The sequence below is a fragment of the Lutra lutra genome, chromosome 2 (genome assembly GCF_902655055.1).
Source record: "Lutra lutra chromosome 2, mLutLut1.2, whole genome shotgun sequence".
Classification (NCBI taxonomy): Eukaryota; Metazoa; Chordata; class Mammalia; order Carnivora; family Mustelidae; genus Lutra; species Lutra lutra.
Window position 1 is genome coordinate 59,511,822 of NC_062279.1, and position 25,002 is coordinate 59,536,823.

Sequence of the window (25,002 nt, forward strand, 5' to 3'; positions counted from 1 at the left end):
GGAGGAAGCAGGCTCCCTGCTGAGCAGAGAGCCCGATGTGGGGCTCGATCCCAGGACCCTGAGACCATGACCTGAGCTGAAGGCAGAGGCTTAACCCACTGAGCCACTCAGGCGCCCCCACACACAAACCTTTTTAAAGTAAAGCGAAAACTTAATACACTCAGGACAGGCGGGAGGGAAAAAAAATACGGCTGTGCGCATTCTGCCTGTTGCCGCAGAGTAATACGGTAAACAGCCGATTACGGTACTCGCCGGGGCTAGTGCCTGTGTGACGTCAGCAAGAGCTAGCTGCAAAGTTGCTTGCCATTCTTTGCTGATGTCGGGGAGCTGAATATTTAAAGGGTGAATGTGGAGATAGTGCTTGGCTATTTTTTTTTTTTTCTATTTTCACTCTTTATTTTAAATTCTGCAGGTAAAGCGATAGTGAGCTGGGAGCTTAAAGACCTCTGTGGTGGAGGGGTGAGTCAGCGGGTGCAGAAGAACTAAGAATTGGTTTCCTTGGTGAGACGGTCGCCTCTTCCCCCAGAGAGGCAGGGCTGCTCGTGGGACCGAACCCCCGGTCCGCACCCCGCTCCAGGTGAGTGCGCGGCGGCGCAGGACGCGGGCGTCCAGGAGGGCCGGGTGGGTGAGGGCCCAGCTCCCTCGTTTCCCCGTGAGCCGGAACCCGCACTTTACCTACGCGCCCCCATCCCGCTTTTTTCACCCTCTGTGACACCACCATTCCCCCCCACCCTGATTCCCTTCCATATTTTAGAAAGTTACCTCCTAGTTAACAAGTGTGTTTTTCAGCCCGTATTTATCGCCCCGAGGTAGAGGCGAGAGGCTTTCTGCAGTTGCTTGCTTTTAGTACCACCTGTGAGCTCCTGAACTTGTGATTTTTCTCTATAGCCTTTGCCCCTGGGGTCCCGCCTCAGGGCCCGACCCCAGCCAGAGTCCTTCGAAGGCAAGATGGGTCCCCCCAACCCTTCGCATTCCTGCCTGAGTCCCTGGGGTCGGCTCGCAGTCGTGGAAACCTAAGTTTCTCACACAGACCGTGGCCCCAGCCCAGAAAACCGAAGCGCCCACTTTTCCGCCTGATTTTGAAGCCTACCCAGTCCGCAGTGATCGCCACTTGCAAAGCCCCTTCTGCAGAGGAGCGCCTGCCCTCCCCACCACTTCGCCTGCACCCGCGCGGCCGGTCCGGGTGTGGCTCGAGTCCTCCCGCCCGGCCGATCCTGCGGCTTGAAAAGGGCTCCTGGACCGACCGGGGTCGCGTTCAGCCCTCGGGCCCGCCAGGCTGTGCTCGGGACCTGGCTCTCGATCCGGCGGGGCTGCTCCACAGACCCGCGCGCACCGCACACCCAAGTGCGAATAACTCGGGCGTGAACGTGCGCGCGGCTCTGGCTGGCCTGCGGTTCCCCGGTCCGCTGCGGTTCCCTCTCCCAGGCCGCCCCCTCCAGGTGGCTGCGAAGCAACCTGTTTAAATGGCAACCGCCAGTTTTCACCGACTTGGCTCCACGCTACACACACTCGCGCGTGCGCGCGCGCGCACACACACACACACACACACACACACACACACACCAGCCGCAGTCCCGCCTCGCGAGCTTCGCGGGGTTTTAATTTCGCTGTGCTGCCGCTCATCACTGGCAGCGGCGGCTTGGGGTTTGTTTGCTTCGGATCTCGGAGGCCGCGGGACACGCGCCAGGGCAGGTTCCCAGCGGCGGGGGCACAGCGCGCGGTCCTCTCGCGCGCCGCCTGTGCTGCGGCAGGGCACGCCGCTCCGGGACCGCAGAACCCGCGGGGCTCCCAGCCGCCGCCCACGGTCCGTCGAGCCCGGGTTTGGCCTCGCTCCCCCGGGCGCCTGGTACACACGCCGCCCTTCTCTTTGCGCTCTTTCAGGAGAACGCAAGCAAACAACGACCCGCAGCCGCCTCGCTCTTGGCCAACATCTCAAATCCACTTCCCCCGGCCTGCGCGCGGAGAAGCTGCATCTGTAGCCCGAGTCCACCGCGGGCCAGTCACCCTGTGGGTAACTGCGGGCCGGCAGAAGCGCCCAGATGCTGGCGATCCCCGCCTTTGAGAGTCGACGGCAAACCCGTTCTTGATTGTGGTTTGCGGGGAGACTGGCGCTGGACTATTGAATTCTAAATAACGTGCAAAATGCTGAATATTCTAACCAGGACGGATCAGACAGCACGCAAAAGCGGGCCCCTGTAATTCCGCGACTGCATTTTGCAACGTGCCTCCTCGAGCTTCAAGCCAAGCCTCGGGTAGGAAGGGAGCTGGGGCCGGAGGCCAGCGCCCGGGGAGGACAGGGTCCGCGCGTAGCTCCGCGCGCCCCCGGCCATGTCGCCTTTAACGTCCTGCCCCTTTGCGTGGCCTTCTGAGGGTTTGCGCGGCAGGCCGGGGTTGCTTCCCACCCGCGCGCTCTCTCTCACCCCCAGCTAACCCCAGCGGGCAGGGCTCCCCTGAGCCGAGACCTTTTGACTCTGCTCCACTGCTTCCGCCTCCGCCCTCGCCCGGGGGTGGCTCTCGAAAGCCGGACCTCGCCGGCCCCGGCTGGGACCATGGTGTTTCTCTCTGGAAATGCCTCCGACAGTTCCAACTGCACCCACCCGTCGGCACCGGTGAACATATCCAAGGCCATTCTGCTCGGAGTGATCTTGGGGGGCCTCATCATTTTCGGTGTGCTGGGCAACATCCTCGTGATCCTCTCCGTGGCTTGCCACCGGCATCTGCACTCGGTCACTCACTACTACATCGTCAACCTGGCGGTGGCCGACCTCCTACTCACCTCCACCGTGCTGCCCTTCTCAGCTATCTTCGAGATCCTGGGCTACTGGGCCTTTGGCAGGGTTTTCTGCAATATCTGGGCGGCGGTGGACGTCCTGTGCTGCACCGCGTCCATCATGGGACTCTGCATCATCTCCATCGACCGCTACATAGGTGTGAGCTACCCGCTGCGCTACCCCACCATCGTCACCCAGAAGAGGGGTCTCATGGCTCTGCTCTGTGTCTGGGCGCTCTCCCTCGTCATCTCCATCGGGCCGCTGTTCGGCTGGAGGCAGCCTGCCCCGGAGGACGAGACCATCTGCCAGATCACCGAGGAGCCCGGCTACGTGCTCTTCTCAGCGCTGGGCTCTTTCTACGTGCCGCTGACCATCATCCTGGTCATGTATTGTCGGGTGTACGTGGTGGCCAAGAGGGAAAGCAGGGGCCTCAAGTCTGGCCTCAAGACCGACAAGTCGGACTCGGAGCAGGTGACGCTCCGCATCCATCGGAAAAATGTCCCAGTAGGAGGCACCGGGGTGTCCAGCTCCAAGAGCAAGACGCACTTCTCAGTGAGGCTCCTCAAGTTTTCCCGGGAGAAGAAAGCGGCCAAAACCCTGGGCATCGTGGTGGGCTGCTTCGTCCTCTGCTGGCTGCCTTTTTTCCTAGTGATGCCCATTGGTAAGTCTTTAAACACCCAGTTAAATTGCTCCCCTCTGCTACCCCAAACTCAAAGTCAAGGACGGGGGGTCGGGGGGGAAAGAAAAAGAATCTGCATTTCAAACAGCAAAGCCCGAGGTGGGGGTGGGGGGCAGTTTGGAAAATGCTCCCTTGTCGAAAAGTGAATTTTAGTTCCCTTTCTTCTCCCAGTCTCATTTATATGATTATGTCCTAGAGCACTTTTTCAACTAGTGTAAAGTGGCTTCCAGCAGATTAATTGGTCTTCTTAATAAGAACTTCAACTTTTCTTAATGCCTTTAAGCATGCGTTTAATTTAAATAGATCCCTCTTCTTGGGAGTCTCAGAGTCTGGGGCACACACTTAGGCAGGGGCTGTGGAATGCCACTTTCACCTCTGCTGCTTGGACTGCAAATTCTCTTGGCCTAAAAATAAGCACCATACTTATTCTGAACAAATGTGTAATTTTATTATTAGATTAGATCACTCCTAAGGGTTAGTCATAATGGTCTGCTTATGTTCTATATCTGTGTTAATTTTATTTTCTGGACTGAGTATGGAAGAGAGTGTGGCCAGCCACTGGCAAGGGGAATAAAAGATGATTTTGTGTCCAAACGAATTTAAGCTTTAAAGAATTCAACATAATGTTTCCAATAAGTGAATACTTACCCCTTTATTTTATTAGTATTAAAACGAACAGTAGTCTTATCCAAGATCATTCTGAAAGTTGCAGATGACACTGTTTGAAAATAATACAGTAATGTTACAAATCCAATTTTTGCAAATGCCATATTAGCTATTGTCAAAACTAATTAGCACATTGTAAGTATCAGCAAGCTGATCCACTTGGACTAGTCATCTATCTCTGAGAGGCCTTCATGAGATCCCAAAATGGTTGTTTGCTATTTTTAGTTTGTGAGCTCAAATATAGACCCACGCATTGCTTGTCCACTAACTCTAGCAAAAAAAAAAAAAAAGATAAAAATTAGTAAAAGTTCGTTTCTGGCACTCTAGAGGCAAATTTAAGTGGCATGCATTCAAAGTACTTTAACTTGCAACTCTGTGTTGTAATAGCAGCTTTCGTTTCTGAGGCCAACTCAAAACTTCATTTGTCCAGGCTCTTTATTTCATTCTCCTTCTCCGATTATTATTCTGAAATCCCAAGTGGGGGGAAGCGATTCTTCAAGTTCTAGAGCTTTGCTAATACCATAGCCACCAGCTGCATGTGGCTGTTTAATACGAATTAAAATTAGAGATAATTAATATTCAGTCCCTCATTCTCACTAGCCAAAGTTCAAGTGCTCAATAGCCACCCATGGCCAGTGGCTCCTGTTGGGGACAGCAGAGATACTGAACATTTTGATCATTGCAGAAATTTCTCTCTAGAGGGGCTGCTTAAGAGGCCCTCCTGAATCCGCTTGCTGGCTCTCCATGGTGCCTGCCCATCACGATTGCTGACTCTGTTCCTGGAAGTACATCACAGCTTTGAGTTTATTTAAATAACACCCTGCCTGAGCCATGGTTTCCCTGCCTTTCTGCCTCCCATCTCTCTTCCCCCTGAAGTTTATTCGTGCATCTGTGTGCTCATACGGCACTTGTTACATTGAACACTGGTTCTTGATGGGTAGTTTGAACAAGGCGACAAACTCCTTGGCAGAAAAATGTTTGCATTCTCTTAAGGGTGGTAGACAAACAAACAAATGCACCTTAAGAAGTCAAGGATTGGGGCGCCTAGGTGGCTCAGTGGGTTAAGCCTCTGCTTTCCACTCGGGTCATGATCCCAGGGTTCTGGGATCGAGCCCCGCATCGGGCTCTCTGCTCAGCAGTGAGCCTGCTTCCCCCTCTCTCTGCCTGCCTCTCTGTCTACTTGTGATCTCTCTCTCTCTCTGTCAAATAAATAAATAAAATTAAAAAAAAAGAAGTCAAGGATTACTAAGCAGTAAAAAAAAAAAAAGGAAGCAGGATAAGAGCATAAAGATTTGTAGGGCAAAGGGGTGGGTCGTCAGAGGAGTCCTCTCGGAGGAGTGATATGGAGGAGCAAACATTGCCAAGTCCGGAAGGGCCTTTTGGGCAAAGGGACGGCAAGTCCAGAGATGGGAAGTAGCCTGACCTATTCAAGGGAGATCAAAGAGGCCAGAGTGGCTGAACTACAGAGAACGTGTGGGCAGACAAGTTCAAAAACGTGTTGTGGAGACGAGGTCAGAGCGCCGTGGATCTTTTAGGCCACAGTGGAATTTGCCTATTATTCCAATTGCGTTGGGATGCCATCCCCTCAGACAGGTTTTAGCAGGGGAGTGACTGGTTTTATATTTTTAAAGGATCATTCAGGTTGTTGGGTCGAAAGTGGGCTGTTTGGGGAACGACAGTGGAAGCAGGGAAACTGGGTGGGAGGCTGTTAGAGCGGCCAAGGGTGGAGAAGTCGCGATGCCTAGTGCTTGGGGGAAAACAGGTGGGGTGTGAGATGTGATCACATTCAGGACTTATTTCACAGGTGGAGCCGACAAGTTTGGACATAGGGTATGAGAAAAAAGAGAGGAATTAAAGATAACTTCTGGTTCTGGGGCCTAAGCACCGGGGTGAGCAATAGTGCATCTGGCTGAAAACTAGAGAATGATGGAGTTGTTAGGGGCTGGCAGGAGTGGGAAGCACAAGTGTTTATTCTGTGTAGCCCTGCTAAGAAGTGTCTGTTCACCATCTAAGTAGAGATGCCAAGTGGCAGGCAGTTGGATGCATGAGCTCCAAGCTGAGTGGGGCAGCTGGGACACCCTGTAAACTGGGGACACAGCAACATACTTAAAGCCACAGAAGTGGACGGGTCTACAAGGGAGGACATATGGAGAGAAAGAAGAGATAAGAACAGAACCCATGGCATTCTGGTATTTGAGGGTCTGGAAGAGGAGGAGAACTAACTAGCAGAAGAAGTTGAGAAAGAGTGGGCAGGGAGGTAGGAAAACCAGGAGACTGCATTGTTCCCAAAGCCAAATGGAAATGTTTCAAGAAGGCAAAAGTATTGAGCTGTGTCACAAGCAGCTGCTCGGCCAAGTCAGAGGAGGGCTGGGAATCAACACTGGACTTGGCCATGTGGAGGAGGTCCTTGCGGATATGAGGACATGAGGACTTTGAGGATAACAGTCTCAGTAGAGTGAGGGAGACAAAAGCCTGACTTTGTGCTTCCTAGAGAGAATGAAAGATGAAGTGAGAGCAGTGAAAAGAGACAACTCTTGGGAAAGTCTTTTCTAGATAGTGGAGCAGGGAAATAGAGGAGAGCCGGAAGGATCTAGGGAGAATTTCAAAAGGTGGGGGATAGGATACCATGTGTATATTCTGACGGAACGATGGAGTAGAGTTGCTGATGGTGTAGTTGAGGGAAGAGGTGGGATTCAGTGTCCAAGTGGAGTGTTGAGAAGCGAGGGAGAAGCCGGGGTCTGTAAGCACAGAGACGAGCAGACATGTAGGAGAAGAGGTAATCAGCTCTTCAGAGTGTATTCATGCCTTTGACCTAATCAAAAGCAAGGTCATCAGCTACAGGTGAATAAGGCATAGAACGTGACATTGGTTTGAGGAGCAAAAGAAGATGTGAAATATTAATCTTTGAGGCGAGGGCGTAAATAAATGATGGAAATTTCATAGCGTTCCCAGAAAGTCCTACGGACATATTTGAGATTTATAGTCATAAATTGAAAGGAAGACCAGTCAAGAAGGCTGGTGTCCCTCCCCAATAGCTAAGAGGCAGAGTGTCAGGAACCACAGTAAGGGCATGAACTGGGACAGATTAGGAGTCACACAGATTCAGAGAGTGAACCAAAGGGAACTCTCGTCTAACCATGGCCTCCCTCTTGGATCTGCTCTCCTGGGGAATTAGGAACTTTGAGGTGAGGGGTTACAGTGGCAGGAAGCCATGGTAAGACAACAGCATGCAGAATCACTGGGCCTCCTTTAAATCCCAATAATGCAGCGTGGCAGGAAGGAAATTGAAAACGTACAGTTGGCAGTCTGACCGGGCTGTTCAGTCGGAAGGAGGTCCCTGAACCTACCAGGATCTGTGGTCCAGAGTTTCTCCATGCCACTGTCTGAGCAAGAGACTATTTCTTCCAGGATGGATTGACTGTATAGTAAGTACCAGGCACTGAGTTAGAGCAAAAAGATGAATAAAGCACATTCCCAACCCTCAAGGGAGGCACAGTCTAGTTAAGGAAACAAATTAGGAACAATTACCGCAAGCCTATGAAGTGGTATTCGAAGTGCAAAAGAATATCACCGTGAACTGTGTCTGGAGGTCACTGTGGAGACTTCTAGAAGTGCCACTGTTGACTGAGCAGGGACTTGAAGCCTACACTACTTCTGCTGGGCCATCAGTGAGATGTTATTTGTTTTTAGTAACTGTTTTAAGGACATTTTTCATGCAAAATGTGAACCGAAGAATAAATATGCCATGAGATTTTCAGACACAATGGACACAAGCTCTTAAGTATGACAAGTGCTCTCTTGGGAAGCAGAGATTATCAGTCCGAGCTAGGCTGTCAGAGGACAGCGGGGTCCAAAACGAAGCCAGGCAGGGACGTGCACGCAGTGTACAAAGCCGAGGAGCAAGGCTCCCACAAGTGCAGGAAGCAGCCCAGGATAGTGAGTGAGCACTCCTCCGTGGCCGAAGGCTGCTCCTCTACCCTGTTGAGAGGGCTCCCCAGCACCTCCACACTTCCCTTCTCCCCAGCTCCAACCATCAAGGCCGGGCTAGTTGTCAGACTGGACTGAGTAGCATGATTGCCGGTAGAGATTGACTTGCCCACCCTCAAGTCTTGTTTTCTTTTTGCCTCCTCAGTGTTTGGTGAAAATGTTGAGTCAGAACCCCTTGTAAGGAGGGACATCACCTCTGAGGCAGTTATCAGTGACTGTGTGGAAAAGCCAGATTTTGATCATGGAGCTGAATAGGGAGAATAGGAAGGCGAAAGAAGGAAGGGTGAAAAATACATCTTCTGGGGAGCTCCAGCTTTCCTAGAGTGGGTATCGTCTTTGCTTGTTTCATCCCTTGGTCTAGAGCCTGCCAGTTCCAGAGTCATTGGGCCGGGTGGGAAAAGTCGAAAAGAAAGGGAAGATGGGGACAACATTTACTGAACGTATTGGTGTGTCAGAACTCTGGTTCTCTGATTTCAGGACAAAGTGGGCATTATTGCTGGACCTATTCATTGCTGTTACCTCTGAGTCAAAGGAGGCAGTGTTGGGCTGAGCTGTGGCTCCTGTGGACATAGAATATTTGATATTTATGTTAAAATTAAAAAGATGGTGGACCATGTGGCAGTAAGGAGGAAGAATGTGTTTTAAAATGGGGTGTTTGAGGGGAGGCAGAGCTGGCAAGGGGCTTACTGGGTAGAAGCAGTGAGGCAAAGAAGGATTCATTTGTTCAGCAAAATTTCATGGAGCATCCACTATGGGCCAGGTAGCTAGAGAATCGCTGCAGAAAAAGACAAGAACAAAATCCCTACTCTAGTGAAGCTGGAAATCTGCACAATGAAATGTATCGCTAAGTTCCAGATGGTGATGCGTGAGACAGGGCAAGGAAGAAGGGTGAGTGCAGATAATGACAGATAAATGACATATAACGACTCTTTTGGATGCCCCAAATAACCAGACATCGGGTTGCTTTGCTATAGACGGGAAGAGATCAGGCCCTGATTCCTCATGGGGAAGGTTGACCTCTTAGAGATAACGGTGTGAAGATAATCTAAGAGTTGCTACGATTTTGAGATAGGAGGCCAGTTTCTTAGTTACTCTGGCTCTACCACAAACCATCCCAAAACATAGTAGCCTAAAGCAACAAATGTTTTATAGCTCACGATTCTGTGGGACAGGGATGAGTCAAAGCCCAGTACATCTATCTGACCATTGGGGCTGCCTCTCAGAATTGGCGGCCCTCTCTTCCTCCAGTGGTTATACACCCAAGTTTCTCCCTCCCTCCCTTCCTCCTTCCTTCCTTTCCCTTCCTTCCTTCCCTTCTCTTCCCTTCCCTTCCCTTTTTCTTTCCCCTTTTCCTTTCTTTCTCTCTTTCTTTCTTTCTTTCTTTCTTTTTCTTTTTCTTTTTCTTTTTCTTTTTCTTTTTCTTTTTCTTTTTCTTTTTCTTTTCCTTTCTTCATTAACATATAATGTATTATTTTCTTCAGGAGTACAGGTCTGTGAATCATCAGGCTTACACAGTTCACAGCATTCACCATAGCACATACTCTCCACGATGTCCATAACCCAGCCACCCCATTTGTCCCTTCTAACAACCCTCATTTTTTCCCCTGAGATTAAGAGTCTCTTATGGCTTGTCTCCCTCCCCGGTCCCATCTTGTTTCATTTTCCCTCCCTTCCACCCACAGCCCCTTGCCCTGCCTTTCAAATTCCTCATATCAGGGAGATCATATGATAATTGTGTTTCTCTGATTGACTTCTTTTGCTCAGCATAATACCCTCTGGTTCCATCCACATTGTTGCAAATGGCAAGATTTCGTTTCTTTTGATGGCTGCATAGTATTCCATTATATATATATACCACACCTTCTTTATCTATTCATCTGTTGATGGACATCTAGGTTCTTTCCACAGTTTGGCTGTTGTGGACATTGCTGCTATAGACATTCAGGTACACGTGCCCCTTCGGATCACTACATTTGTATCTTTAGGGTAAATACCCAGTAGTGTGATTGCTGGGTCTTAGGGTAGCTCTATTTTCAACTTGAGGATCCGCCATGCTGTTTTCCAGAGTGGCTGCACCAGCTTGCACTCCATACAGTGTAGGAGGGTTTCCCTTTCTCGCATCCTCGCCTACACCTGTCGTTTCCTGACTTGTTAATTTTAGCCATTCTGACTAGTGTGAGGTGGTATCTTATTGTGGTTTTGATTTGTATTTCCCTGATTCCAGTGATATGGAGCACTTTTTCATGTGTCTTTTGGCCATTTGGATTAGACCAGCTTTCTTAACAGCATGGTAATTCTTTCCAAGAGAGCCAGGACAGACACTGCCAGGCCTTTGAAGAGCTAGAACTGGCCCAGTGTCACTGCTGTCTCATTCTGCAGTGAAAACAAGTTATAAGGCCCACACAGGTGCAAGGGGGAAGGACATAGCTTGATGTCCTGATGAGCAACTGGTGAATGCACAGAGGGAGGGAGGGTTATTTTGACCAGCTTGCAGCACATCTCTCTCACAAGCATATCAAATAACATTTCTCTTTCATCTGCTAGTTTTTTATTGAGAATTTCCGATATGCTGGGCTTTATGCCATGCACCAGGTAAAAAGAGTCTGGATCCTCGCCTTCCCTCAGGCTTCTAATCTCTTTGGATCAGATAATGTCTGATTAAAAAAACAAACTGTGTACAGTGAAGAGAATGTAGGTGGTACCATGAAAACATATACTGTGGATAAGAATGACCCTGAGCAGGGAGGGCAGAAAAGGCTTGCTGCAAAGGAGGGCCTGACCTTTGAGCCAAGATGTGCATCATGAGGAGATGCTCTGTGGCTGAAAGGGTGATGGGGTGTGATGGGGGCTACAGAATGGGTCAGGACTCCGAAAAGGTTAGCTGTCTGGAAACTCCTCATGGACATTCCCCCATCTGCTGTGTGTTAATTCTTTCTGCCCATGGTTTCGTGATGCCTTTTCTAGAAAACTTAACATTTTTGTTGTGTGTTGAGCATGGGGGCCACGTAGATCTTATTCTTTAAGACATGAATGGAAGGGTTCTCAATAACCTGGTGAGATCTATAGGATGGGTTTACTTTCCACTGATGTTTTCTTCCCCCTAATTTCAAAACAAATTGTTAAGAATATTTGAGACTCCTCTCTTCTTCCCAAACTTGATACTGAAAAATCTCAAACACACAGAAAAATTGCAAGAAAGTACGATGACCACTTGTCTGTCCTTCACTAGATTCACCACTTAACATTTGCTCACACTTGCATTTTCTCTTTCAGTCAGCCTCTGCTCTATCTTGTGGGCGTATGACCCACAAATGTTCCCCCAAGCTCTGAGGCAGTGGGGGAAAGGGGTTGCATTCAGTGAACAAGTCCAAAATCCTTTGTCCTTCCTTTGCCACTGGATAGACACAGCCTGTCCCCTTCATGTACTGAAAAAACAAACACACACACAAAAGACAAGACTATTGGCTAATGTGGCCAGAACAAAGGTGTGTGAGAGAGCTGGTAATGAATGAAGCTGGAGAGAAAGGAACCAGACCAGATAGGCTCTTCGAGCCATTTTATGAGTTTTTGACCAGGAACAAGGGTGACATGACCAAGCCTGTATTTCAGACTGTCAAAGGCTTTGTGGAAAGAGGACTGTGGACAGGCCAGTGGGAGACCTTTATACAGGACAGGTGAGCCATGTCCTACCAGGCGTCATCCTTCCCACCTGCGGTGGCAAATAGTTATTTTCGTGAGCTGCTACATAGTTCTGGAATTCCTCCTTGTCATTGCCTCTGGCACAGATTTATGAGAAAACCTTTCTCTGATCACAAATAGTATAAGCAGACTTGGCTTTAAATTAATTCTGGCTCTTTCCACGAGACGAAACTGTCAATGAAGATTTACTGTCATATTCAGAAGAATGTGCTGCAGGCCCAGAAAACATCTAGAATGAGTTCCAACAATGCTTTGAACAATAGCCGACTCTCAAATTAGGCTACAGACAGGCAAGTCATTACTTCGAAGGAGACAGCATTTAAGGATGAAGGCTTTGCTATGTTTTCTTGCCCCGTGGTTTCAGGTTCGGATGGGAGGATCCACCTTCCTTGTCTTGCAGGTTCCCTGTATTTTCATGCTATTTGGTTTGCTCGCTGGAGGCTTGCATCACGGCTTCTCATTTTTAAGTTGTATATTTCTTTGCTATTTGAAAAATTTCCTCCTGTATTCTTATAGTCATTTGTATTTTGACTTTTGTAATGAAAAATTACTTGTCTGCATTTTCGCTGCTTTTTATAAAGCCATTTATTTTTATTTCTTTTCTATTTGTAAGCTCATTTTATACATTGAAGATATTAATCACTTATTTATAGTATATACTGGGTTGCCAGTTTTTTTCTCATGCTATAACCAGATATTGCTGAGAAAATGTAGCTTCTTTATTTTCCATGAAGTGATGTGATCTTTTTCATGAACTCCATGGAAATACACACACACACACACACACACACACACACACACACACACACGCTTTTAGTCAAATTCAACAAGTTCAGCCTGATCCCATCGTTTAAGCAGTGTCTTTATATCCTTAGTCTCTTTGAAGTAACACAAGCCATACACATTTGCCTGCTAAGTTGTTGACCAGGTTGAGGGGCTCACACGATCTCCTGGGTATGTGGAGAGGAAATTAGGACCCTTGGCTGACACTTAGTGTGATTTTTGGTGTCCTGCTTTTGGGAGGATGGTATAGTCTAGTGACTAAGCACTAGTTGTCCTCTGATGAGTCTGAGGCTGTTCGTTGTGGCCCATTGTCCTGCTTGATGACCCAGGGAATCACTTTGTCCCTAGAACCCCCCGTGATCATCTCTTGCTCCTGAGCTAAAATCCTCCACAATGTTTCACCCCTTATCCCTTGAGAGACCTGGAGATCCCCATGAGTTCCTTCCACACCACACACACTACATGACACGACACCACACACACCACACCCCACATGCCATACACACCACAATACACCACACTACACACACCACATATACCACACCACACCACACACATCACACACACCATACCACACCGTACCACACAGCACCACACACCATACCACATCACACCACACACACTATACCACACCATACACACACCACACAAACCACACCCCACACCACACACATACCACATACACCACACCACACATACCACACCATACTGTACCGTACCACACCATACTGCACATACCATACCACACCATAGATACCACACATAACATACCATGCCACACACAGCACACACACACCGCACCACATCACTCTAGCATTTTGACCAGGTTTGCTCTCTGCCCACTTGTGCCAGCTGTAACTTTCACGGTGCAGTAGCTGTCATGTGGCATCTCCCAGATACCCAGAATGGAGAGTGGGAAAAATCACCTTCACTCCCACCTTTGTCTTAAATGCCTCGAGGTCCGTTGAGAGGGGAGCTCAGAACACCCACCTGCCTCTTTTCATTACCTTCTTCCCCTTTTCCCCCCACAGTCTACCTGTAGAAGGTAGATGGGGAAGACATTCCCTTCCTTTTTCTGGCTAAATAGGACATTCCTCTGAACCATGTCTTCTGCCTTCCCAGGGTGGCATCCACTTTCTGTGGAATGGCAAATGGATTTCAGACAGAGAGACAGAGAGGATTACTAAAAAGGGAATAAAGATGAGGAATATTTAATAATATAATTCTTGCATGTATTTAGCAACTATGCTTTCCATTGGGTTTTTTTTTCACATTTTATTATTTTTGTGGTTTTTACAAATATATGGACATTGAACATTTTTTATGTGGTCACATATTTTAATCTAATTCTTTATGAATTGTGCCTTCCTGAGGATGCTTGGAGAGATGTTCCCCAATGCCAGTTAGATAACCTCTGTTTTCCCCCTGTTCTTTTAGGGCATCATTTGTCATCCAACTGAAATTTATTTTTGTACTTTGGTCAGTGATGTCTAACTGTATTGATTTTGATGGTTAGCCAGATATTCTTTTATTTTTTAAGCCAGGTGTTCTTTTTTTTGTTTTTGTTCTTTCTTTTTAAAAGATTTTATTTATTTATTTGACAGAGAGATAGAGAGAGAACACAAGTAAGCAGAGTGGCAGGCAGAGGGAGAGAGAAGCAGGCTTTCTGCTAAGCAGGGAGCCCGAATGCGGGGCTCGATCCCAGGACCCTTGGAACATGACCTGAGCTGAAGGCAGACACTTAACCAGCTGAGGCACCCAGGTGTTCTTAAAAGATTTAGTGAATAATCTATCCTTTCCTGTCTTACTTGGAAAACCACCTTTGTTATATTAAAAAGAATCTTGGGACTCCCACTTCTGTTCCATAATTTACATCTCTCTGCTCTAGTATTGGAGCCACACTATTTTTTTTTTTTCATTTAAAAATTTTTACTCTTTTTTTTGGGACGCCTGGGTGGCTCCAGTTGGTTGTACGACTGCCTTCGGCTCAGGTCATGATCCCGGAGTTCCAGGATCGAGTCCTGCATCGGGCTCCCAGCTCCACGGGGAGTCTGCTTCTCCCTCTGACATTCTACTCGCTCATGCTCTCTCTCATTGTCTCTTTCTCAAATAAATAAAATCTTTAAAAAAAAATTTTTACTCTTTTTTTATTGAGTATGGTTGACATATATCATATAATATTTGTATTTATGACATAAATATCATACTTATCATATAGTATATTTATATTTTTATGTATAATATATAACATAATTTTATATATGATATTAGATTATAGTAAATATTATGTATATTTCAGATGTACATCACAGTAATTTGACAGTTCTGTACACTATTTTAGTTATTATGGTTTCATAATACATTTTAACATTTTTTGGTTTAAGGCCCCTGGATGAAAATTCTTTTTCAAAATTATCTTGTCCATCCTGCACATTCCTTTTTCCAGAAAAACCCTGTCCACCACCAACCCACACCACACACAAATCCTGTCACATGTTAATCATAAATTTTTAGGATGTATAGATTAATTTGAAAAGTGACATTTTTATCATGCTGAGTCCTCCTGTTAAGACTTATGACATGTCGCCCCATTCATTTCCCTGGCTACTTTTGAACTATTGTTTACACTTTACTTTTCATCACACTTACTAACATGTCCTAGAAAACTACTATAGTAGATTTGGGAAGTGCTGCTTTGGTGGTTCAACCACTCATTGTTTGGCACTCATTTGGCACTCATTGTTGGTTTTAGATCAACACACATCATCATATCAAGGCAGTATCTTTCTATAGTTTATAGAAACATCTTATCAAAACTGAATTTTAATTTTATCCAATGCTTCTTTTTTGCTACCCATCACTACCCCCTTTTTTCTTTGACACTGTTCCGATAAATTTTATTTCATAATATTAACCTATCTGTGTATTCTTGGATTAAATTCTATCTTGATCCGTAGCATTTTCCTTTTTTATTCTGCTGCATTATACTAAATGTCTTATTTCTGGATTGCATCTGTATTTCTATGTGAAGCGAATGTATTGTTTTATTTTATTGTGGTGTGTTTGTCACATTTTGGTATCAAGTTTATGTTAACATCATAAAGTCAACTGTGACACTTCCCATTTTTTTCTACAATCTGTAACAGTTTAAATAGCATAAGAATTATGTGTTCTTTGAAGGTTTGAAAGAACTTGCCCATAAAACATTTGGGCACAGCTCCTTTTATGGATGCAATTCTTGGAGACTGGTTTCTATTTCTTCCATGGATAGTGGTCTATTCTGATTGTCAGATTTGATAATCTTTGTTTTCTTATTTTCCATTTTCCTTCTCATTGAGGCTTAACATTTTCACATAGAATTCTACAGGAAATTCGTTAATTTTTCATTTCTATCTTTCTCATTTCCCACATCATGTGCTTATGTTTTCTTCTTTCTGTCTTCATTAAGATATCCCAGAAGATTGTCTGTCTTACTAGTTTTTTTCAAGAAACCCATGTCCTGGACATATTGATCCTTTTAATCTGTGTTCCAGTGCAATAATTTAATCTTTAGAAATTTCTTTCTTTTACTTTTTCTGGTTATATTTGGCCCTTTTTTAATTCCCTTGCACAGAATGTCTGCTTCATGTATTTTCATTCTTTCTCATCTAAGATTCAAAACAGTCAAACTGTACGTTTTCCTTCATGCAGGCTTGAGCTCTTTGCCCTCTGTGTTGCCAAGCAGTGCTCTCATTTAGTTGCTCTGATTTCCCCTTTCAGTGTTCCCTTTGTCCTGTATAGACATAAGAAGATTCGTTGCAGTGTTCTTGCTGTTAGTTACTTTGAAAATAATTGGTGTTTTTAATTGCCCCACTTCTAAAAATCAATTTCAGATTTACTACATTGTGGTTAGAAAACGTGAACTAAATAATTTCTAGCTTATGGAATTCATTGAGGTTTTCTTTGTGCCTTAACATATGATCAATAATCAGCATATTTAATAGATTCCTGTGTAATAGGTACTTGTTAACTAAACTTTAATAGTGACATTTTTAAGATCTTCCTAATTTACTATTCTTTATCTTTATCCATCATCTGTTTTCTTTGTCAAATATTGAGGGAGGTATGGTTAAATCTTCCCACAGCTACTGGGAATAACTCTCCAATTATTCTTAGTTTTTTTTATTTTATTTATTTATTTGACAGAGAGAGATCACAAGTAGACGGAGAGACAGGCAGAGAGAGAGAGAGAGGGAAGCAGGCTCCCCGCTGAGCAGAGAGCCCGATGCGGGACCCGATCCCAGGACCCTGAGATCATGACCCGAGCCAAAGGCAGCAGCCTAACCCACTGAGCCACCCAGGCGCCCCTATTCTTATATTTTTAACAGGTTTGCTTTATATATGTTGATGCAGTTGCTTGATACTTAAAAGACTGAGTCGCTAATATTTTCATTAAAGACAGACTTTTTGTCCTATTTATTTTTCCTTGATGTGCACATTTAAAAAAATTAATACTGTAATCTTTAATTTGGTTTTGTTTGCATTTGCCCACATAGTGTTGTCTGTCTTTTTCTGTACCGGCTTGTGTATTTTGCATCACATAGATTTTTTTATGGTGTACGCATCTGATCTGGGTATTTGTCTCTCAGTAAGGATTTAACTAATTTCCAGCAATTTCAGCAGATATATTTGGTTTGATGTTTGTCTTGCTTTATGCTTTCTGGCTTTATATTTGCTTCCTTTTCTTTGTTTTCTGCCTCTTGCAAATTGGACTATTTATTTTCTTTGTTTTTTAATTCTACAGTGTTTTGGAAAGGTTGTCTCCCAGTTTTATTTCTACAACGTTATCCTTGAGCTTTTCTTTTTTCTTTTCTTTTTTTTTCAAAAGCATTTTTTAAACCTTCAGTTCTTTCTTACCGCAACTTCTATCAGTCACCTTTGCCCATGTAAGGGAAGCCAAGTTTAGCATGCTTGGATTTTCTTTTCTTTCTGAAACTCACATCTTTGGGTTAATGAAATTTCACATTTAAATTTAGATTATTGCTATTAAATGATTATATTATCTACCCTGCTTTTGTGTCTTTCTATAATTTAATTTAGTAATACTAATTGCCCTCCTGTTATATACTGTGATTTACTCACTCATGAGCTCAGGATTTTGCTCTGTCTGCCATGTGGAACTCTGGCCTGTTTTGTAAATAAAGTTTTATTGGAACACATCCACGCCCATTGGCTTACAAATCGTTCACACCTGCTTCTATACTACAGTGGTGACAAACTTGAGGAGTTGCTACAGAGCCTTCATGGTTCACAAGGTTTAAAATATTTACTATTATCCTAAAGCAGAGTATAACACCAAATAAAATTTTACCAATGAAGACTTATGCAAAACACATTTTCTAAGCCCTTACATGCCTGAGCCTGAACACACGAACAGCAACTTCTCTGAGTAGAGAACTTGAATTATATACATATATTTCTTAATTTTGAAATACTGTAAGTACTCTTTTGTTTCTTGGTATTTAACACTTTATAAATGACTTGAGGTCAACTTGAGTTGCGGATAGAATTTTTTTTCCCAGTCAAATTTTAAAAAATGTCTCCTGGAAATTTTTGGTTTGGGGGTAATATTCATTGCCGTTGCCTGGAACCCACTGCACATTTTTTTGGTCCTGAATTTAAAGACCGCTTCTTCAGTGCTCACTTCCTCTGTTTCGCTTTTCCCCTTGGAATTCATTGTAGCTCCTGTGTCATCCTCCTTTTCCTTTTGCTTTCCCCTCTCATGTTAGTCACCTTTTCAGCTGTCTTTCTCTGGCTTCCATTCAAGTTTCTCACGTTTGTGTTCCATTTTACTGAGTTAGTCTCAGGAATGTCCAGTCTCCTCCACATTCTCTCTGCTCCACTCGACATGTTTGGCACATTGTTGTCTCGTAATTCTTGCCTACACTGACTTTATAAACCAAAAAGCTCCTTATGTCCCATTGCAGTACAACTGAGAGATTTTCTTCCATATTACTCTCTGAAAGGTGGGCTTTTGCTCGGACTTCTCAGAGGCACCTCATACGCTGAACAGCTGAATCTATCATGTGAACAGTAATCCTTCTCTTTTTGTTCAACCTCATTAAGGATGACCTGAAAATGAAATAAGAAGTGTGCTCTGAGTGGAACCAGATGGGTCCCTGTGCCCATCTCTGAGACCCAGATTAAGGGAAGAAGGAAAATTTTGTCTTTGTTGTAGTTTAAGTTTGCCAGGGTACAGACCTCTCTATCCACAGGGAGCCAAGAAGGAGATAGAAGGAAAAGGTTTCAGTTTTATTTAGCAGTTTGTCCTGTTTCCTTGGCCCAGAGGGTTCGGTGGCATCTTCTCCTTGTGGCATGACAAGGAAATCTGGGATCTTTCTGGGATCCACGTCCCTAAAAGCCTCCCTTTACTTGTCTGTGGAGCTTGCTTCGGAGAAGCGAGGGGCTTCCCACCCTGTGGGAACCTCAGCATTGTATTCTTCTCAGAAGCTTGAGTACAGTTGAGATTTGTCTTTGAAAAACTACCCCTGAGTCTGCCTGTGTCCCCAGAGTCATTATTCAAATCCCCTGGGGGTGTCACTAAGCAATGACTGGGAAACATCTTACCTTTACCCTCTTTTCTTGAGATAAACTGAGGACTTAACAGTCCTTCATTCAGGCTGCCTTGTGACCAATCTGTAGTTCCAGAAATTTCTTAGAGGTTCTGGCTTAGATGTTGCCTTTCCCTCATGTCTTTCAGCAGTGATGTAAAATGTCATCTATGCTCTATTCTTTTAGCTTTACTAAGAACTTAGAAAGGGGATGAGGAAGTTCAGCTTGACCTTGACTGACGTCACCTCCTCGGCTCAGGTACCTCTCATGTTGATACCAGAATGGAAAGCAGAAATGAGAATAACCCTATGTATGACCGTTTCCTTTGGTGCCATGGAAACTTGTGGCTCCAGGCAAGGGAGGAGGAGGAAGATACCCATGGGGCTGGACAGTGGCAGAGCCCCTGGATAATCCCGTAAGCTGAACCTTCTCTTGTGGCCCTGACCATATGCGGTTTAGATGGAATCAAGTGAAGAGTTAACAATCCTCTTCCTAGAGAGAAAGAGATGAAGTAGTTTATGTAGCTGACGTGGTAGGTAGTTCCCTTAGTCACTCCAGGCTGCTGTAACAGGATACCACAGACTAGGGGTCTTAAACAACAGACAGATATTTCTTACAGTTTTTGAAGCTGGGAAGTTCAAGATCATGGTGTAGCATGGTCAGGGGCTTGGCCTCCTCCTGGTTCACAGATGGCCAGTGTCTTACTGTGTCCTCACGTGACAGACCAAGGTCAAGCTCTGGTCCCTTCAGCTCCTAACAAGGGCACCAATCCCCTCATGGGGACCCCACCCTCATGGCCTCATCTAACCCAAATCACCTCCCAAAGGTCCCACCTCCAGGGACTTTCACATTGGGGTTAGGACTTTAACATATGAATTTGGAGGAAGACACACACATTGAGTTCATAGCAGTGGTGCTGACATGCCATTGATTACACCAGTTTAATTCCCAGAACAAGCCCATATGGTAGAAGTTGTGTGCTCATGTAGGGATGCGGAAAGTCAGGCACAGCAGACGTGGACTGATGTCTTGAAGGAGCTCCTTGGCTGCCTTCTCCAGAAGTGGGGAAAGTGATCTGGCCATGAGTTAAAAGTCTGGGTTTCAGTTCCTCATCGGCAGGAAAGGGGACTTGTGTAGGGCCAGTGGCATTCAGACTTCTCAGCTTCAGAACTCTTCATTCACATGAAATCAGATGAAACTCCAGCTTCACAAAGTGGCACTGGTGGGTGGGACGAAGCAGCCAGGGGACCGGGGTCCTGGACCTCCTGCCTCGCCTCCCTGAGAGCGGCCATTGTGTGTGGGGGGGTTGTTGCTCTCTGTGCTAACAGTGTCTGATTCCAGACTCAGTAGAGGGTGTCCGAGGAGGTTCTGGAAGGAGTTAGGTCTGCATTTTCAAAGGAGAAGGAGGGAAAGTTGACAAAGGGCACATCAGCTGTCATTATTCTGGAATGCTGGCAGAGCCGTAGTCTTTGCCCAAAAAGGGTTTGAAAAGGGAACGTTGCACACTAACTTTCTTTCTTTCTTTTTTTTATGTGCTGTCCACATTTAGCTTATTGCCAGGCCATGTAGTTGCCAGTGAGAAACCTGCTGTTTACAAATTGATCACGTAGTTGATCCCTTATAACGAGAGAGGTTTCTGGAAGCTTCCTTACAATCGACAACCGTGTTGTTTTATTTTTTTTTTTAAATGATTTCACCGTCGTTAAGAGATAACTTAAGGACAGGCTCAGAAGTGGATTCTTTTAAAGGAGACTCTGGGAGAAAGTAAAATCCCAGAAGAACAAACTGTCCTGCAGAAGTCAGTTCTCAGACCGGGGTAACTTTGCTCCCTAGGGACGTGTGGCACCGTGTGGAGGCGTTTTCGGTTGTCACCGTATCCCAAGCGGGCTGGGAAGCGCTGTTGGCATCTAGTGGGCTGCTAAACCTGTCACAGCACCCAGGACAGCCCCACCACATGGTGGTACCCAGCCCACAATGACAACCGTGACAGGCCTGAGGAACTCTGCTTTTTATTCCAGGAATTCCTAGAATCTGTCCACATCTTTAGAAAAGCACACCACCAATTTCAGTTATCACTCAGAGTCTTTTCAGTGTGTTTCCTACATCCTGGCTAGTCATTCCAAAAAAACCATTAAGGTTTCCATATGGCTAAGGTTTCTCAGGAGCTAATAATTGTCTAACCACTGTTTTTTTTTTTTTTTTTTTTTTTTTTTTTTTTTTTTTTGATGTAAGGCTCTTTTTTTTTTTTTTTTTAATTTTTTTATTTTTTCAGCATAACAGTATTCATTATTTTTGCACCACACCCAGTGCTCCATGCAATCCGTGCCCTCTACAATACCCACCACCTGGTGCCCCCAACCTCCCACCCCCCACCCCTTCAAAATTCTCAGATCGTTTTTCACTAACCACTGTTTTTGAGGTAAAATTCACATAACATAAAATTCACCATTTTAATCATTTTACAGTGTATGATTCAGTAACATTTAGTACATTGACAATAATGTGCAACTGTCCCACTATCTGCTTCCAAAACATTTTCACCCTAAAACAAAACCCTGTACCTATTAGCAGTCACTCCTCATCTCCCCCATCTCAAGCCTCTGGCAACTGCCCGTCTGCTTTCCCCTGTCTGGATTTGCCGAATCTCAGTAGTGCAAATAAATGGAAACATGTACTATATGGCCTTTTTGCCTGGCTTCTTTTACCTAGCATGTTTTCAGCCTTCCTCCATGTTGTAGCACAGACCAGTTCTTCACTCCTTTTCATGACTGAATAATATTTCATTGTGTGGATGCCATATTCTATTTATCCCTTCCTTAGTCGAGGGACATTTGAGTCGTTTCTGCCTTTTGGCTCTTGTGAATAGTGCTGCTATGAATATTCATGCAAAAGTTTTTGTTTGAACACCTCTTTTCAGTTCTTCTCAGTATATATGTAAGAGTAGGATCTCTGGGTCATATGGTACTTCTATATTTAACTTAATGAGGAATTAAAAAAAAATGTTTTCCACAGCTTCTGCCCCATTTTGTGTACCTCCCAGAAATGGATGAGGGCTCCAGTTTCCTCACATGCTCACCAATACTTATTTTCCTTTCTTGCCTTTTAATTATAACCATCCCAGTGGATGTAAAGTCGTATCTCCTTGTGGTTTTATTTTGCATTTCCTTCACAATTATTGAGGTTAAACATCTTTTCATGTACCTATTGGCCATTTGCATATATTCTTTTTTTTTTAAAGATTTTATTTATTTGACAGAGATCACAAGTAGGCAGAGAGGCAGGCAGAGAGAGAGAAGGAAGCAGGCTCCCTGCTGAGCAGAGAGCCCTATGCGGGCTCGATCCCAGGACCCTGGGATCATGACCTGAGCTGAAAGCAGAGGCTTTAACCCACTGAGCCACCCAGGCGCCCCTGCATATATTCTTTAAAGCAATTTCTGTTCAAGTCCTTTGCCCATTTCTAAATTAAGTTGTCTTTTTGTTGTTGAGTTGTAGGAGTTCTTTATTTATTCAAGATACTAGACCCTTATCACATTAATATGATTTGTATATATTTTCTCACATTCTGTCTGCGGGTTGCCCTTTCACTTTCTTGAGAGTGTCCTTTGATGCACAGATGTCTTTCATTTTTATGAAGTCCAGTCTATCTGCTTTTTCTTTTGTTATTTGTATTTTTGGTGTCATAGCTAAGAAAACATTTCCTAACTCCAGGTCACAGAGACTTATCACTCTGCTTTCTTCTAAGAGCTTTATAGTTTCAGCTCTTACGTTAGGATTTGGACCCATTTTGAGTTAACTTTTATATTTGGTGTGAGTTAAGGTTCCAGTCATTCTCAAGTGTGTGGAAATCCAGCTGCCCAAGAATCATTTGTTGAAGAGACTGTCTTTTTCCCCTTGCACGCTTGTCAACATTCAATTAATAATTGATACTTGACTCCTTTCTGGGCGCTTAATTCTCTTCCATACTCTCTACATGTCTGTTATCCTAATACCAGTACCACACTGTGTCAATTGTAGTAGCTTTGTACTAAGTTTTGAAATGGCTATCCACTATTTTTTACATTTCCTGAAGTTTAATGAACTCTTTCAAAAATACTACCTCTTTTTTAAAGAACTACACAGACTAGTAGAGGTACACAATTCCTTTGGAATACCTAAGTTCAAAAACTCTGAAGATGCAAACGTTCTACATTACCAAGTTGGGGCCCCAAACCTAACTTGATCTGAACTCATCTGGCAGAGCACGCAATCTGCACTCAATGTGAATCTATAGATTTTATGAGACCTATGAAAATCTAGATTTCAGAATATAGAACATAGTATACAGATTTTTTTATAGATTTTTATATTCACACATTAAGTTGTAGAAAGATTATGTGTTTGATGTGGACAATCTAATCCACAAAGTGGATATCCAAGAAGTGGATTCTTTTTGAGATGGACCCACACCCTTCTGGTGGCAGGGTCTGGCATACAAATACAGACCATAGAATCTTTATAAAATCTGAAAAATCCTGAATTCCAAAACTCACGTACTCCAAAGGTTTTGGAAAAGACCTGTCTCCTTCTGAACATCTCATGATGCTCAGAACTCTGATGATATCCTGTCTTTGTTTAGAAAAGCAGGAGGAGAAACAAAGAAGCACGTGTTTTATGTGACAAATATTCATGGCACAACCAATCTGTGTTAGTCAGTGTGTTAGGCATTTTATCTACTCTGTCTCATTTACAGTTTTTCAAAGCATAGGTCCTGTGGGGAAAAATAACAAAGCGACCCTTGGCCGTGAAAAGTTGGGAGTGGTTTTTCTGAGCCCCTTTCTATTAACAGGAGGAAGTGAAAAGAGAGGCTTTGTCCGGAATTCAAGGTCCTGCTTAGCTCCTGTTGGTGGGAAACCAGAGTGGTTTCCTCCTGTGGTTGGGTGGCCTCTGTCTGCTCTGGCCTCTGTATGAGGACTGCTTTTTTCCCTTTTACAGTTTCATTCGGCCTCATCATTCCAGAGAGAAAGCAGACTTTCCCTGATTCCTTCTCACCTCTGTGTGACTCTGTGCAGCCATCATGGGCTGTTTGTGACTTCCAGATGATTGTTTTCCTTCAGATTAGTTAACACAGTCTGGAATTTTGCCCTTTTAGGAGTTCTTCTGGTTTAAATATCGGCCTTTAAGATCATTCTCTAAAATGAAATGGTTAGGTCATCCATGACGTACATGCATTCTGTGTCTGGTACATCAAACCCTACATCCTTAGCCCATTGTTCAAGTGGTATTTTATTTAACGTAGTAGTTCCCTTGTAAAGTTATAATGCGGTGCTTTATCCTTATTTTACCTTCCCAGGAAATGAGGCTCATAAAGTTTAAATCATCTATCCAGTGACACCAAACTAGTAAGTAACAGAGATCTGTCATGATTTTACCTCTGTATTCTATAGCATAACTTCCCCAATAGAAGCACATTAATTGGGGCACCTGGGTGGCTTAGTCGGTTAAGTGTCTGCCTTCAGCTCAGGTCATGGTCCCGGGGTCCTGGGATCGAGCCCACGTCAGGCTCCTTGTTCAGTGGGGAGTCTATTTCTCCCTCTTCCTCTTTGTTCTATCTCACTCTCTCTCTCTCTCTGTCTTGCTCTTTCTCAAGTAAATAAATAGAATCTTAAAAAAAAATCATGTTGATTTTGTGGCATAAGAAACATTAACTGTGGCCACCATCTACAGGAGACAATAGAGAATCTTACACTCTGTACCCTGACCTGTCATGATTAGCTCATATGATAAGAAGGGAAGAAGTAGGCAAATGAGAGAATTAAAGCTGGAAAAGGTGAGGACAAATGGAGGAGA

General features: G+C 44.7%; 1 protein-coding gene across 9 annotated transcripts in view; it reads left to right on the forward strand.

Moving 5' to 3' along the window:
- Positions 1–283: 283 nt before the first annotated feature.
- The window catches only part of ADRA1A (adrenoceptor alpha 1A), a 125,469-nt gene continuing 100,750 nt past the window's right edge, over positions 284–25,002 (forward strand). For 7 of the 9 annotated variants that reach the window (XR_007125124.1, XM_047717527.1, XM_047717528.1 and 4 more), the window contains exons 1-2: positions 284–577; positions 1,882–3,432. Coding sequence is in view for 8 of the 9 variants with exons in the window: in XM_047717527.1 (XP_047573483.1) it covers positions 2,550–3,432 (883 nt within the window). In the remaining variant the exon portion in view is untranslated. Of the gene's footprint in view, positions 578–1,881; positions 3,433–24,505; positions 24,555–25,002 lie in introns of all 9 variants that reach the window. The other 2 variants (XM_047717534.1, XM_047717535.1) reach the window with 1 other exon arrangement.